General features: G+C 48.8%; 1 protein-coding gene across 1 annotated transcript in view; it reads right to left on the bottom strand.

Annotated features, from left to right (window-relative positions):
* The window catches only part of DNAI1 (dynein axonemal intermediate chain 1), a 56,292-nt gene that overhangs the window by 22,410 nt on the left and 18,340 nt on the right, over positions 1-15,542 (bottom strand). The window contains exons 3-10 of the mRNA XM_070495639.1: positions 14,091-14,189; positions 13,814-13,894; positions 10,116-10,242; positions 9,720-9,829; positions 9,365-9,481; positions 8,016-8,075; positions 6,576-6,710; positions 2,775-2,859 (exon numbers count right to left, since the gene is read on the bottom strand). Coding sequence (XP_070351740.1) covers positions 2,775-2,859; positions 6,576-6,710; positions 8,016-8,075; positions 9,365-9,481; positions 9,720-9,829; positions 10,116-10,242; positions 13,814-13,894; positions 14,091-14,189 — 814 coding nt within the window. The remainder of the gene's footprint in view (positions 1-2,774; positions 2,860-6,575; positions 6,711-8,015; positions 8,076-9,364; positions 9,482-9,719; positions 9,830-10,115; positions 10,243-13,813; positions 13,895-14,090; positions 14,190-15,542) is intronic.

Below are 15,542 nucleotides of genomic sequence, written 5' to 3'. Positions count from 1 at the left end.
AGCCATGGCTTGGATTATTACACCATCCTCCTAACTGGTGTCCCTGCCTCCGGTGACTCCCCCTCCAGTCCACGTTCTACAGAGCTACCAGCGTGAGAACCAATAAATCCCCTCACCACATACCTCCTCGCCCCACTGAAAACCCCTCGATGGCTGCCCTTGCACAGGGCACCCCGGTCAAACCACAGCTCCAGGCCCCTGCTTCTGTGTCATTTCCAGCCAGCTGTCCACATACCCTCTACATCAAATAGTGTCTGAAATGTCCTGCTGCTCCATCTTCCGGGCAAACTCCTACTCACTCCAGATCCAGCTCAAACTCCTTCTCCCCCGTGAGGCCTTCTCTCTCTTGGTGAGCAGAGTTCATTGCTTCCTCCGTTCCAGCCCTGTGCCTCTCCTCTACTGAAACATCTGTCACACTGTGTCGCTTCTATTTATCCTTTTGCCTGTCTCCCTCGTCAGACAGCTCCTGGAGAGCAGGAAGCATATTAGATTCATCTCTGGGTCCACAGTGCCTAGCACAGGGCCAGGCACAGAGCAGACCCCCAATGACTGTTCAAAGAATGCAATGAAATAAATCAGAAGTGAATTGGTTCTAGTCTTCTCTCCAACCAAGGGTGATCCATTAGAAAATGAATCCTCTCATCTAACACGGTCAAGGACAAGCTGAGGCACAGCCTGATCTCTCTCACAGTGCCCCACACCTTGAGGCTGTGGGACTATATTCAAACCTCAAAAATGTCTCAGAGCAAAGAAAGATTCGAGTGGTCAGAGGCGTGAGCCTGGATCAGATCAAGGATCCTTGAGCTCGGGCCATCTTTGAAAATACCTAATTTCAGAAAGGAGATTAATTGGTAACACTTCTCTATTTTCACTTCTTCATGATTACACTTTCCCAAAGGGAAAAGAGTATGCAATTAAAAAATCAAAGTTCAATGCATTTTTATGTGACTGTGTTCTTACAAATGAAAAAGGTTCGCCACGGCCAGTTTCTCCATGGGTATTAATCATGCTTGCAGCCCTTTGGGGGGCTGGCTGCAGACGCCGGGTTTCAGGAAGCCAAGCTGTGTGAGTGACAAATTCATTCACAGCTGCTGTGTACTTTGACAGCTTTGAAAAGCACTCAAGGTCGTTTTCCAGCCTGAATGATAACAAGGGGGCTTGTCTGGGCTGTGGGTCTTGGCAGCCCTGGCTTCTATGTCCCATGGGTGAGCAATGAACATCAAGTCACCAAGAAGAGTGCTGGGCTGTCAGCAACAGAGACCAGCCAGCAGCGAGGAGCTGCCAACTCTGGGGAGGCAGCTGCTCCAAATAAATGCACAACCTCTTAGGGAAATACGGGCCACTTGGGAATGTGCTGTTCGTGCCATGGGAAGGATTCCGTTTCTCTGGCTCTGTCAAAGACACCAGAATTTCCCAGGCCCATAGGACTGAAGCGTTTCTGAATCAATCTCTTTCTTCACTCCATCACTAATTAATCACCAGCATAGAGCTATTGAATGTTTATTTGAAATGTCCCTTCCAGCTCACTGGCTCTGTAGCCTAGTGCAGAGCGCTCAGGCTGTGGATCCAAAGGGCCTGTGTTCGAGTCTGGATTCCACCACTCAAACCTCACAGGAGCTGTGATTTTGAACAAGTGGGAACATTTTAGTCTGAATTTCTCGTCTATAAAACAGAGATAATAATGGTGTTTACCTGACAGTATGGCTGTCAGGATGAAATAAAATAATATGGATAAATTGCATAGCACAATGCCTGGTACACAGGCCATTCCCAGGGAATGCTGGTGCTTGTTTTTCCCTTTGATAACTGCTCCTTTTTCTCCATCCCCTGGGCTGCAGTCTGTGTAAGGAGTGGCAAGGCCCACCCCACACCCGAAACTCCCCTTCCCCTCTGTCCCTGGATTCTGCCCAGTGCCACCCTCCTCCAGCCCTGCTCTCATCAGGCTGTGTCCCTGCCTGCACAGGATCTTTAAATTGTCTGCAGAGAAAGCTCAGATTCCCTGAGCGATAGTCGAGGCCCTTCATTAACTGGCTTCAGCCACCTCTCCAGCCTAAACTCTCACCACTTTCTAACAAAGTCCCTGTTTGGGTCAGGGAGCCTGCTGCCCCTTGCCCCCAGAGTCCATTCCAATTCATTTTCACCGCCAAGTCACAGCTTGTGCTGCGTCCTGCCCAGAACGTCTGCCCTTCTGCTAATCTCCCCCTCAAACTCTGCTTATTGCTCGGCTTCCAGCTCAGGCCTCCCTGAAGACTTCGTTGACTGCCGTCACTCATCCCTCATTCCCTTCTCCCATTCCTGAGGCTCTCAGAGCAGTTTCTGTCATCCAGTGCATCCTAGGCATTTATTGTCTCCAAGCTGGACTGAGCAGAGGACAGGGCACAGAAGAAGGAGACTCAGGACCTAGATCTGGGGCCTCTCTGCTGTTCACTAGCCAGGCGGCCTTGGCCTTAGCATCCTCATGGGTAAAGTTGGGGTAATAATCTCTGCTCCGCCTGCCTCCCAGGGCTGTTGGGAAGATGACATTGGATCAGTGGTGTACAGGTACTTTTTGCTACACCATTGTCAGATCTCATCACTACATCCATTGCTTCTTATGCCATTGTCCATAATTGACCTGTGTAAGCCTTGTCTCTCTAGTGACATCCAAAGGAGGCAGGGATTATTTTTTCTCCCTTGTACCTATAGGACCCAGCATGGGACAATCAAACACTCGCCTTGTATGGGGTATTTTTAATACAGGTAATAACAGTGGTTGCCAACACTTCAAATCTTACCTTGAGCAACGTCATCATATGTGTTCTGGTTGACCATCCGCTCCACGATTTTAGCAGCTTGGGTCACTTTGGTGATATCATCACTCTGTGGGGATATAGAAGCCGTGGGTCCTCATAAGCCAGCACCTGGAAAGCTCATGCTCCGAGCCACAGCCCAGACTTGCAGTTGGTTAGCAATGCCTCTCTGACACTGGCCACCCCAGATAGCTGTGTAAAGGCATCCCTGCATGCCTCAAGGCCTAGCTCACCCCACCACCCCCTTCTGGGAACCCCCAGCTCACAAGTGGCACAAGGAGTCTGCACTGCCATACTTGGCCCCTGGACAGAGCCTGCCTCATGCTCTTCACTCTGAGCTTGTTCTGGAGAAGGCATATCTCTGCGCATAAGACAACGCTTTGAAGAGACCTGGGAAGGGATTGGAGGGAGCAGACAATGGCAGGCGGAGGCTCCCTTGGTGGAGACAGACAGGCTTCGCTAGCTCAGGCAATGACAAAGACCCCTGTGAAAGGCCGCAGAGATCTTCTGATTCAACTTATTTAGTCAAGAGTTGGAGAAGATGTGGAGGCCCAGAGAGGGGAAAGAGACGTGCTTGTACACAGGGGACACGAGGTAGGACTGACACCTAATCCAGGGCCCTGCCACCGCCCGGACCAAAGAGAAGGCAGGAGCAAAGAGTTTGGGGCTGGCAAGAAAGGCCCAAAGAGTTTAGGGCCGGTGGTAGGAGTGAACTAGCCAGGAGTGGGCAGCCCCCTGGAGCCCCAAACACTTTGCTGGAGTCCCCATGAAAAAATGGGGATGGATAATGGCACCTGCATCACAGGGCTGTTGTAGGACTAAATGTAATAATGCAAATGGTGTTATTAACCCCGTGCCCAGTGGTGGTGATGTCAGAGGAAACATGAAAACCAGTGTGATGGGGCTTATAAAGTCACTTCTGGGGAGTTGCCCTCTGGGAGCCTTTTTTCAGGTCTCAAACTGACTCCACGTTTATCTCAGAAACTGACTGAGGACATTCTTCTGAGTCTTACAGCCACAGTCCTCAGAGTTCGCCTGATCCCAGCTATTCCCCCCACTCTTTTTTTTTTTTTTTTTGAGGAAGATTAGCCCTGAGCTAACTACTGCCAATCCTCCTCTTTTTACTGAGGAAGACTGGCCCTGAGCTAACATCTATGCCCATCTTCCTCTACTTTATACGTGGGATGCCTACCACAGCATGGCTTTTGCCAAGTGGTGCCATGTCCGCACCTGGGATCCAAACCGGCGAACCCCAGGCTGCTGAGAAGCGGAAAGTGCATACTTAACCGCTGCACCACTGGGCCGGCCCCACGCCTCCCCCACTCTTGACACAAAACAGGATCCTTTCCCCTTGGCAACTTCCTGGCAAACGACTCTCCTGTGTCAGGCAGCATCTTCTGTGGGCAGACAGCCTGTTAGCTGAAACCTAACTTCCCAGGGTCTTCTGCTCATGGTCCTAACTCTGCCCTCTGGCCACAGAGAAGTATGTGCCTGGTGGTAGCTCCTCTGATGTGGGAGGACAGTGCCTTATTCCCCAAGTTGGCCCTTCTCCAGGCGAACCCTCCCGGTTCTGTTGGCTGCATGGCATGTTAATTACAACAGCCACCACCTATCAGTCAGTACCAACTAAGTACTATGTTAGGGGCCGTACACACATTATCTTGGGTTCTCGTGATAATCTTACAAAGTAGGTATCATTAGGATGTCTTTACAGATGAGGAAACTGAAGTTTCAGAAAAACTCAGCTAATAAGTGGCACAGCCAGGATGTAAACTCAGGTCTGTGGACTCCAGGGCCCACACTGTCAGCCCCACACAGCAAGCCGGTCCCTCCCTGGCCTGACTACCCTCTCCTGGTCCTGGGGGATTCAGGGCTCCAGACGTACTCTGAGAAGAGAGTAGGGCGGACCATCACCTCCTTTGTTCCAGATGCTATGTTACTTGAACAGCCACAGCTCTTTACTGGTTCTGACTCAACGTGTGGACTCTCAGTCCTTTCACCCCTTCCTGCCCTAATCTTTCACATCAGACAAGCTTTCATTCATTCTGTACATTCACTCAAATCATTAACAAGACAGAAACCTGAGAGTTATCATTGCAGACCTTCCTACAGAGTGTCATGAATTTATTCTGCTTTCTCTCCTCCCACACACTTGAGTTTTATACCAATCTAATCACACCCAGCTCTCTCAGAAAGAGATGTCACTCTGCTCAAGCAATGGGTTTGAGCCAAGGGGAAGGTCACTGCCACACCCACTCTATCCTACAGACAGCCTGGCCCAGTACTTGGGATTCCCAGTTTGAGCTCAGTTCCTTTGGGGAGAGATTGCACACTAAAGTATTCACTGCGGGGGTGGGGTATGTTATACCCCTCAGTGTCCTCTCAGTCCAGAGGACTGGAATCCACCTGCATCACAGCCATGTCAGCCAAACTGGAAGGACCCAGTGTGATAGAGGGGTGTGGTTCCACTTCCCTGAGGGTGTTAGTTAGACACCAACTCTGGCAGGGCTTAGACCCAAGGACAGCTTTCAGTCTCAGCCACAGGGACCTTTCTTCTGGTCCCTGGGTGTTGGTGACTGCAGTTAGGGTTTCTGTAACTATGGCCCCAGCACAGAGGCTATAGCCAAACCCCTGATGGATCTTCATGTGAACTCTGACCCAGGCCAACAGCGCCCTGAAGCCTCTAACCTCTAGGGAATGGTCCAGGGGAAGTCAATGTTCTGGACAGGGCACCCGCAGGGCATCCATCTTTCACCTCAGGGTTCCAGTACCCAGCATGGTCATGATAACCAAGTGCTCAGTCTGATTGAATGAAACTGATTGGGGCAATTCCTGCTAAGCCAAGGCAGGGAGCTCCCAAACCTCCCCTAAAATGTGGCTTTCTCAGGAACATGGAATCGAGTGGCAGTGGGCATACCTCAGACAAAGGAAGCAGAACTTTTTAACTGATCCAACCTCTATTCTGGGGTGGAGCAGGAGCCACTTTCCTGAGAGCTGCCTGGGAGCTCTCCGCGGTGCTGAACTCAGCCCCGGGCTTCTTGTGGACCTTGTCCTTCACATTCCCTCGCACAGCAAACTCCTCCTGATCTCAACAGCGGGACTCTGGCTCCTGAGCCAGCCTTCTCTCTATTGAAGGGACAAGTGTAGCCCTTCAGCATCTCCCTGTGGTGACCCCCCCTACAGTGATGAATCACTGTAACTCCATGATGAGCCCAAACCTATGCTGGCTACACCTATAATGAGCCCCCCAACCATGACCTCTATAATAACTCCTACATAGCTCATCATGGTAAATCCAGCCCACGGTGGCCACACCCATTGGCCAGGACTTGCTGGTACCTGTGATCAGTTCTGACCTGGCTCGTGGCCCTGAAGACTCACCTAAAGAATTAAGTGCAAAGAAACCTGAGGATTGAAGGTTAAAGAGCAAATCACCCTCCCAAACCCCATGAGCACTTGCCCAGAGAGGTGGTTCCTTATCCTCACAGCCTACCATGCCCTGGGAAGATTCCCCAGGTGTTCCAAGGCACCTCCTGACCCAAAAACCCTGAATCCCTCTAGCCTCCAGACCTATACAAAATTGGGGGTAGTGTGGAATGTCAGAGGTAGTTGTAGCTCTCCTCATCTTCCCACAAGGAGAGAATTAGTCATACTTCAACATTAGTCCCCCCATCCCCTTTTAAGTGTCTGTGAAACCTTCCCAGATAGCCAGACTACTATCTACCCAGGATCCAAGGTCGCACCTAGTCATTCTCTGTGACAGAGCCATGGGACCCCTCACCAAACCTGGGACTCCATAGATGTCATCTTCCTCATGGCCATCTTCCCCATTTTTTTAGCCACTGGGGTCTTCGCCTTCTCCTTCTCTTTGGTCTTTTCTTGTTTCTCGAGCTCCTCTACATAAGCATCATAGATCTCCCACTAGGCAAGGGTGAGATGAGAGGGATTATTGCAGGGCAAAACCTTCACCTAGCCAGCTCCTCTTTAGGCTTTAAGTCTTGAGAAGTGAACCATGTCAACCCTTGTCATATGCCTCTATCTCATCCTCTACTTAGACAACTATAATTATGTATTCAATGTCTATCTTCCCTGCTAACTGTCAGCCCTAGGACAGGAATGAAGGAGCTCTCAGGGCACCTCTGTGCTGGGCCTATCCACTCTGCAGTCCAAGGGCTGGGTTGTCAGCTGGAGATCAGTATTGTTGCAGTTTACATCCACTACCAGGCAGAACAAATGAGCAAACATCTGGCTAGCTCACACTTTTGTTGGTGATTTATAAGACTCTGAAGTAGGAAATTTAAAAATGTCTCCCCCCATGAAGATGGGATAAACATATTGGGTCAGGCTTGCTGTCTACAGCATTGACCACACCTTCTCAGCATAAAAAGACAAACAAAAAGTAAGCGAACCACTGCTAACCGGATCTGACAGCAAGAGAAGCTCAAGGATAGTAGCAGAGGAAGCAGCAAGGATCTGGGGCTGGGCAAATGCTCCAGATCACCCTGTGTACTCTCCAGAGCCGGGTAGTCACTGCCACCTGGAGGCCAGATAGGCACACCTTACATTTAATAATTTACCCACAGGCCAGTACTGCACATGCAAAGTACTTCAATGTTTGTTATTTCATTTAGAGCCCTCCAACAACCCTGTGAGGCAGCTTATCATTCTCACTTTACAGAGAAAGAAACTGAGGCATTGAGAAACCATGGTGACACGGTTTGCCCAGGATCTTACAGTATGAGCAGCAGAGCTCAGATCTCGCGGCACAATATCCTGCCCAATCCGCATGGCTATCCAGTAAGACTTGAGGGCGAAGGAGGGTCTGCAGGAACACTGAAGGGTGCTAGAAGGGCAGGCCAGAGTGCTAACACTTCAGAGTCAGCCATGGGGTGCCATGGGCTGCAGAGAGTCCATGGGAACACATGTTCTCCTGTGGTCTTGGAGGAACTTCCAGAAGACATGCCTGCTTCCCCCTTAGACATCTTGCCTTGGGGGGCATGTGGCTCAAGCAGAGCCCACTGGGTAGGGACCTACCATCTCATGTGTCTCATATTCAGAGCCTGCACAAGGAGCAAAGAGGCAGATGGATGAGGAGGGAAGACTGCCAGAGGAATACTTGACCATGTCAGTCTTCCTTGTTGCCAAGTGAGACAAGGATGCATAGGGTGGGGAGTGGGAGGGGTGGGATGGGACAGTGATGGCTTTTAGACAGGCCCAGGGTCTCACCTGATTGGCTGTGGCTGAAAAGTTTGTCCTGGGAGGAGGCTCCATCTGGCACTCTCGGTCCTAGAGAACAGTGACAACAGGAAACCCACAGAAAGCCCTCAACAACTTCTCACTTAACCCAATATATCTCACTTAACCCAGTATATCTATGGGTGAAGCAATTTGGTTGGAGCTGAGGGAGGGATGTGACACAGAACTGGGAAAGCAAAGAGGAGCCTGAGCAAAGAAAGCCTACATTTTCCATCCAAGCCTCCTTCAGAAGAGGCCTAAGCTAGAAAGCAGGTGCAATGAAGCCTCATAGTGCCAGATTCAATCAAGAAAAACTCCAAGTGGGGGATGCTCAGACCTGCCTGTGGCCTGCCTTCAGACACAGGACACAGAGGTCAGCCTCTGGTGCACCACTGGGCTAATATCTCTTACCCTGAGAATTCTTCTCCCCAGTATTGGGGTCTCTGGCTCCCTGGGGGGAATGCACCCCCTTTCCATTGTGTATCACCCAGATTACCAAATGTCAGCATAGGGACCACACATGGTGATTAGGAGCTGCCAAAAACCCGCCCTGTAGACCTCTGCCCTCCATTCACAGATTCATTTCTGTCAAACACTGCCTTACATATGTGAGTCTCTCATCTGAAGCTCTTAGGGGTTCTTTCAGCCTGGTATTCAGGGTTCTTTATGTTTATAAGCCAGTGAACTTCTCTAACCGTTGCCAGCTAGTCTACCACAGAGACCATCAACTTCAGTCAAACTGGCTCCTACCCCACCTCCCGGGACATTCTGGCCTCCCGTCTCTTCCCCAGATCCTAACTTTCGCCTCCTCTTCAAAGCTCAGTTCAAGTTTCAGTCTCTAGGTGGAGGGCTCCAGTCTCTTTGTTCTCTCTGAATTGTTTTTTTTTTTTTTTAAAGATTGGCACCTGAGCTAACAACCGTTGCCAATCTTCTTTTTTTTTTTTCTGCTTTTTCTCCCCAAATCCCCCAAGTACATAGTTGTATATTTTAGTTGTGGGTCCTTCTAGTTGTGGTATGTGGGACGCCGCCTCAGCGTGGCCTAATGAACAGTGCTATGTCCGTGCCCAGGATCCAAACCGGCAAAGCCCTGGGCCGCTGAAGCGGAGTGCTCGAACTCAACCACTCGGCCACGGGGCCGGCCCCTCCCTCTGAATTTCTGCCTGGATGGCTTGCGGGGACCTGAACACATGTTCCCAGCCCTCCTTGGAGAGAGAAACTGTGGCATCTGCCCTGTCATCCTGCCAGGCTGAGGGCTGCTGGGGCTAGGTCAGGCCTGCTTCTTCCCTGCCATGCACAATGCAAGCTGTGAGGTCAAGGGGCTGGGGTAGGGGCTGCCCTACCCGGAGAGGGTTGTTGAAGGTCTGTGAGGCCCTCTCGCTGAAGTTGAACTTGTTGGTGAGCTTTCGCTCCTTGGGTTGCTTGGGAGTCATCAATTCTTCTGCCGCTTTTTCAGCTGCCTAGAAGAAAAGACCCACAGAACGAGGACTCGGCTGTGAGAAGAAGATGGTGGGGAATATCGGGAGTGAAAGAAGTCGTGTCCTGGAATAGGATGCAAGTGGGAGAGGGTGATGAGGCCAGAGGTGCTGGCGCCTGCAGCTCTAACTTCTCTTCAGCCCCCACCCCGAACAAGACACCTGGAAGCTTCCACCCCCAGCTGGACCGGAAGGGGAGGGAAAGAGCGATATTCTACTGTGCCTCAGCTGCAGGAACGTCTGTTTGACTCCCAGCTTCCGCTTCCTTGGGCTCGTCTTCTTCCTCAACGACTTCCGCTTCTGAAATCACCAACTTGGCAGACTCCTCAGAACCTTGGTAGGACACTACTGATGAGGCTGGAGTCCAGGCCCACTCCCCCAACACCTGGCAGGCAGACCTTCTTGGTTCCTGCCTTTCATACCCTGCCTGCCCCAGGGTTCTCCTTGGCCTGAGCCCCACGGCTTACCTCCCACCCAGACCTGTCCAGGACAGCCAGCTTTTGGACTTTATGTAAACAGAGGCTCTGCAAAGCTCTAGCTCAATGATCTACTCCCTGGAGTGACCAGAGTAAGGGGACCAGTCTCCAGGCCGCAGCCTCAGGCTCGTCCAGAGGCCTACCTGTCACCAAGTTATCGCGGTAGCGCTGCCTCCGTCCTTCATCTGAGTCTTTGGGGATCAGATTCCCAACCTGGCTGAAGTGAACTGCCAGTTGGTCCACAAAGCCAATAAGCTTATACGTGCCTTCCTAAGAAGAGAGGGGGCTGAGTCAGACCAGGGGTCCCCAAAAGGGCTGGAGTCATTCTCTAAAGCCTGAGATAGTCCGTCTCTATCAATGGAAATATAACCCACCAAATCCTCAGTTAACCTGAAGCTTCCCGTGTATTCCAGTTTAACGAAGAGGAGGCAAATGAAATGAAAATGTTTCGGTTTTTTTTTTTTTTTTTAAGTTCTCATCAGAGACTTGTTTTAAGATATCTTTTCCTTCCAACTTTAAGCAGCTCTGGATTTACCTATCACTGGCTCAGGGGCCTTGTCTCCTACATCTGTACCAAGGGATCCTGGCTCATCCGTCTCACCACAAACCTCAGGCAGGTTACACATAGTCATCAAATGCACCGGGCATGGCCCTCTCTCCCTAGTACTTAGTGGATGCCAGGGCTAGATAGATCCTCAGAGAAACCAACTCCCCAGTCCCCCTGTTCCATACCAGGGGACCACAGAAATCCAGAGGATTGTGTTCAGCACTTGTTCAGGTCACACAGCAAATAAGAAGCAGGGCTAGGCTCAAAGCCCAGGCAAGCTTGGTCATTCCTCCATCAACAAATAATTTTTGAATAGACACAATGGGCCAAGTATTTTCCAGGTGCCTGGGATGTAAAGTTTAGCAAAAGCAGACAGGACTTCTGCTTTCATAGAGCCTAGAGTCTGGTTCCTCGAGAGTGCCTCCTTATTGACCAGCATCTTAGTCCGAAAGTTGATTTTGAGACCAGAGGCTGCTCCCTTCTTTTAAAACAGTTCTTCCCAACCCTGGTCAAGTCATCTTGAAAGTGATTACATTTGCATGGCACCTGGGGTAAACTCATTGCGGAGGAAACCAGCCCCTGGGCTCCAGCTGCGGCAGACACATCTGCGCCTGGAGGGTGATGACTATTTCTGCACGCAGATTAGGAAGCTCTGCCTTAAAAAGTCACCCCAAAGCCCTTCCTTTCTCAGTAACTCAGATGGATGGCGAGATGGGGCAGGGCAGTGGCTAAGAGCAGGGTCTTCGGAGGTGGGCAGAATTGGATTCAAATCCTGATTCTGGCCCTATTATCTTCATGACCTTGGGCTTAACCACTCTAAGCCTCCATTTATTCATCTGTAAAATTAGGACAATAATATCTAATTTTCAGGATAGTTCTAAGTATTGAAAATAATGAAAACAATTTATTAACACAGTGTCTGACACATAATAAGTGCTAAATACAAGTGCTCAATAAAAATAGTAACTATTACTATGACAATGGAGGTTCCCATGGAATAAATTATCCATATAGTTGTCATTTGAGATTTCACCTTCATCCTGTCCCCATCAGGGACTAGGACCTTCTGCTTCAGTTTAGGGATCGAATTCACACTCCATTCCTTCTGTGGAAGGAGGGGAGGCATGCCTAGATCTGAATCATGTGCATGCCACTCCAGCACTTAAGGGAAAGGAGGAGCTTTGGAGACCTTAAGCCCTCAGATCTCACCGAAGGGCCAAAGAGACGGAGACCAGTTCTGTGGGAGGACGCCAGGCAGGCCCGGGAGGCTGTTGGAAGGCTGGATAAGGTGAGCCTGCCTGGGAGCCTAGGGCTACCCAGCTGCTAGTTGACTCAAAGGAAGTTTTTCTAATAAGGTTTTCTTCTTCCCAGAGGGCAAGAGGAGTGCACTGATACCCACAAGGCATGCCAATCCTCCGCCTGTGGCATGCCTCCTACAGCCCGTGCACTGAGTCCCAGAGAGACCTTTCAGAGGTCAAAAGGACAGGAGCCCACAGAGTGCACCACACTCCAGCGTAAGCTCAGGGAGGGAGAGGTGGCTTCCCTCTGCCCCTCTGCCCATATGGGCTGCCCGAGGGAGGCCATTAGCACACCTCAGGAGTGGAACCTCTCAGGAAAGACATTTGGATTTGTCCCAATCTCTTTGTGGAGGGGTTTACTACTCAGTCTTAAACAAGAAGCAGCGTGTTCAAGAAATTGTTCACCAAACCTTTTATATGAATGTTCATAGCAGCAGTGTTCATAATAAGCAAGAAGCAGAAACAATCCAAATGTCCATCAGCTGATGAATGGATAAATTAAATAGGGTATACTCATACAAGGTGGTATGTTCATACAACAAAAGATGGTATATTCCTATTATTTGGCAATAAAAAGAAATGAAGTACTGATACATGCTGCAACATGGATGAACCTTGAAAACAAGGCTAAGTGAAAGCCAGACACAAAAGGCCACATATTGCATGATTCCTTTTATATGAAAGGTCAAGAATAGGCAAATCTATAGAGACGGAAATAGATTAGTGGTTGCCTAGGGCTGGAAGGAATGGAGGACTGGGGCGCGACAGCTCAGAGGGACGGGGTTTCTTTTGGGAGAAATGAAAATGTCCTAAAATTGATTGTGGTGATAGTTGCATAACCTGTGAATATAGTAAAAGCCATTGAATGACTCACTCTAAAAGGGTGATTGTATGGTATGGAAATTACATCTCAATAAAACTGTCTAAAAAAAGGAACTGGTAATAGTGGTTGTCTCCAGGGAAGGGGATGCCGGGGTTGGGCGGGGGGGAGGTTTCATTTTCATTGTATTTTCATTGCTCTTTTGAATCTCTTGAAATTTGTACCATGGGTTTCTATTATATATTCAAAATAGTTTACATATCTATCTATAAATAAATCTTCTTAAAGAAGCAGTACAATGTTGTTTTGGAGTAAGACAAACTAGTTCAAATCTTGCTTTGAATTCCGGCTATGTGATTTGTGCAATTTGTTTTATCTAATTTAACCTTGGTTTCTATAAAACGAAGAGAAAAATAGTTCCTATATCAAAAGAAACATGATTAAATGAGATATCCTAAGTAAAAGTTCTAATATAGGATCTGACACCAGCACAGTAAGCACAGAACAAATGGATCGTAAAATAATGAAATAAAAAACATATGCACCGCTTCCACTTTAACTCATATCATACCTGGAAGTTCTCTTCCATCAGTCCTCACAGGAGCTGATCTTGCTATGGCTGAAAACAGTGTTGTACCCCTTAATGATGTGCTACATAGGTGTCTACCAAGTGAGAAAGTGCCCACGCCACACATACCAAAGGAAGGCCCTGATGGAGTCAGCGGCCTGCCTGGCTGTGATGTCAGGAGAGGCAGAGAAGGGAGCCTGCAGGGCTTCCTCCCAGGCAGAAATGCTGGAGGAAAAGACCAGGTCCTGGTCCAGAGGGAGCCTGTACTCCACCTAGGTGTCAGCTGGAGAAACACTCAGCTTCCGAAGACCCAATAGATGATATTAGTAAAAACATGTTATACATACTGGAAGAATATTTTTCTAATCAAATAATTCACTTTAGGGTTCTTGAAAAGACTGACTCTGCAGGGCACTTAAGACAATGCAATTAGCAAGACTGCAAAGGAGATTCATAAAGAAATTTCGAAAATCTCAGGAAAACTCCATTGAAAATCCCAAGGTTCCAGCCAAGGATCTCGGCTTAAAGTTGGTCTCTTGAATAGCTGAGAGGCTTTTGCAAAGCAGCAAGGAGCACCGAGAGGCCCCTGCCCCAGGGAGATGACTTACTTTGAAGCTGTACCTGACGATGTTCTGGGGTGCATGTGGGTTGTTGGCTGTCAGGATCCGGGTGAACTCCTCCTTTAGCTCCTAAGGGAGAGAAATACCAAAAGGGTCCTACACGGAGAGTCCCCTACCCGCTCTGAGGCTTGAGCAGATCCCCCAGGGTATCGGCAGACACCTCACACCCAGGTTCTGTGCAGGCTCCTAATCAGAACTGTGGAAGAACACATCTCTGAGGCTGGAGGAGGCAGAAGGAACAAGGGTGGGGGCACTGCTCACTCACCACGTCGGTCAACTCCAGCTGGTCGGGGGGTCGAACTGTTGCTTTGGACTGGGCCCATTCATCTGCCCCTTCTGCCACTTCAGTCCCTGAATCTTCATCCTGGACAAAAGCCTCACGTGAGGATCAGGAGGGCCTGATCCGCTTGGACAAGCAGGCAGTGCTGCAGGAATCCCCTTTATTCACAATCCTCCCTGAAGCCAAGCTCTGTCCAAACACACAGAATATAAAATGCACAACAGAGAGGAGTCCACAGGAGCTGCTCAAGCCAGAGTGCTCTCTGCCTGGAAGATCATGGCCATCTCAGCCCGGGCCTCAGGGCTTAGCTGGAACATTGTGGTGGCCCTTGGCCCCAGTAGTGGGACAAGAAAAGCTGGCTCCCCGCTACTGCCTCCCACACAGCCTGGAAGCTAACCACCAGGACCAGCTGACAAAGGCAGGGCTTTACGCAAAATGAGAGGATGCCCAGCTCTTCTTTAAGCTACTTCAACTCTACTTCATATTTTACCTTCCAATTTGCCACTTTAACGTGGCTCTTACAGCTATACTCTCAGTACTTGGTAACTTGAAGCCTACAGTCCCGTCAGATCCTTGGAATGAAAAAATCAAGGGCTAGAAGTTTTTCCCTTCCCTGTTAGACAAACACCTTGCCAAAGTGGCCCATGATATATTAAAAAATACTCCCCCTCAGGCCCAGCCCCGTGGCTAAGTGGTTAAAGTTCCGCGCGCTCTGCTTTGGTGGCCCAGGTTTGCGGGTTCAGATCCCGAGTGTGGATCCACTCCACTCACCAACCATGCCCTGGAGGTGTCCCACATACAAAGCAATAGAGGAAGATTGGCACAGATGTTAGCTCAGGGTGAATCTTCCTCAGGAAAAAAAAAAAAATTCACCCTCACTAGCAATCAAAGATGTGCAAAATAAAACAAGGCAATTTTTTCACTATAAAACTGGTGAAAACCAAAAATAAACAAATGAACCAAACGAAACAAAACTAATATCCAGTATTGGTGAGGCTGTAGTAAAATGGGCACCCATAAATTAGTACAACCTTTCTAAAGAGCAGTTTGGAAATATTTGTCCAAAAACCTAATAAATGTTTATACTCTTTGACCCAAATTTCTATGTATAGGAATTTATATTAAAGAAATAACCAAGAATATGCCCAAAGATTTAAATGCATGAATGTTTGTGGGAGGAGTGCTCATCATTAATGAAAAAGAGAAAACATCTAAATGTCCAACAACGGGGCATGGTTGAACAAATTACGGTATGGCTCTAAGGAACATATGGTAAAATATTATGCAGTAATTTTAAACGATGCTATAAAAGTCTATCTATTGGCAATGGAAGCACTCTAAATATATTATGTAAAAAGCAGATTATAAAATAACACATACAGTTTGATTCCATTTAAAAATAAATACACGTAATTCTTATTTATGCACAGAAATGTC

Source organism: Equus asinus, chromosome 23 (assembly GCF_041296235.1).
Source record: "Equus asinus isolate D_3611 breed Donkey chromosome 23, EquAss-T2T_v2, whole genome shotgun sequence".
NCBI classification, from domain to species: Eukaryota; Metazoa; Chordata; class Mammalia; order Perissodactyla; family Equidae; genus Equus; species Equus asinus.
Note: the sequence above shows the minus strand (reverse complement) of the source record. Positions and strands in the feature narration are given on the sequence as shown.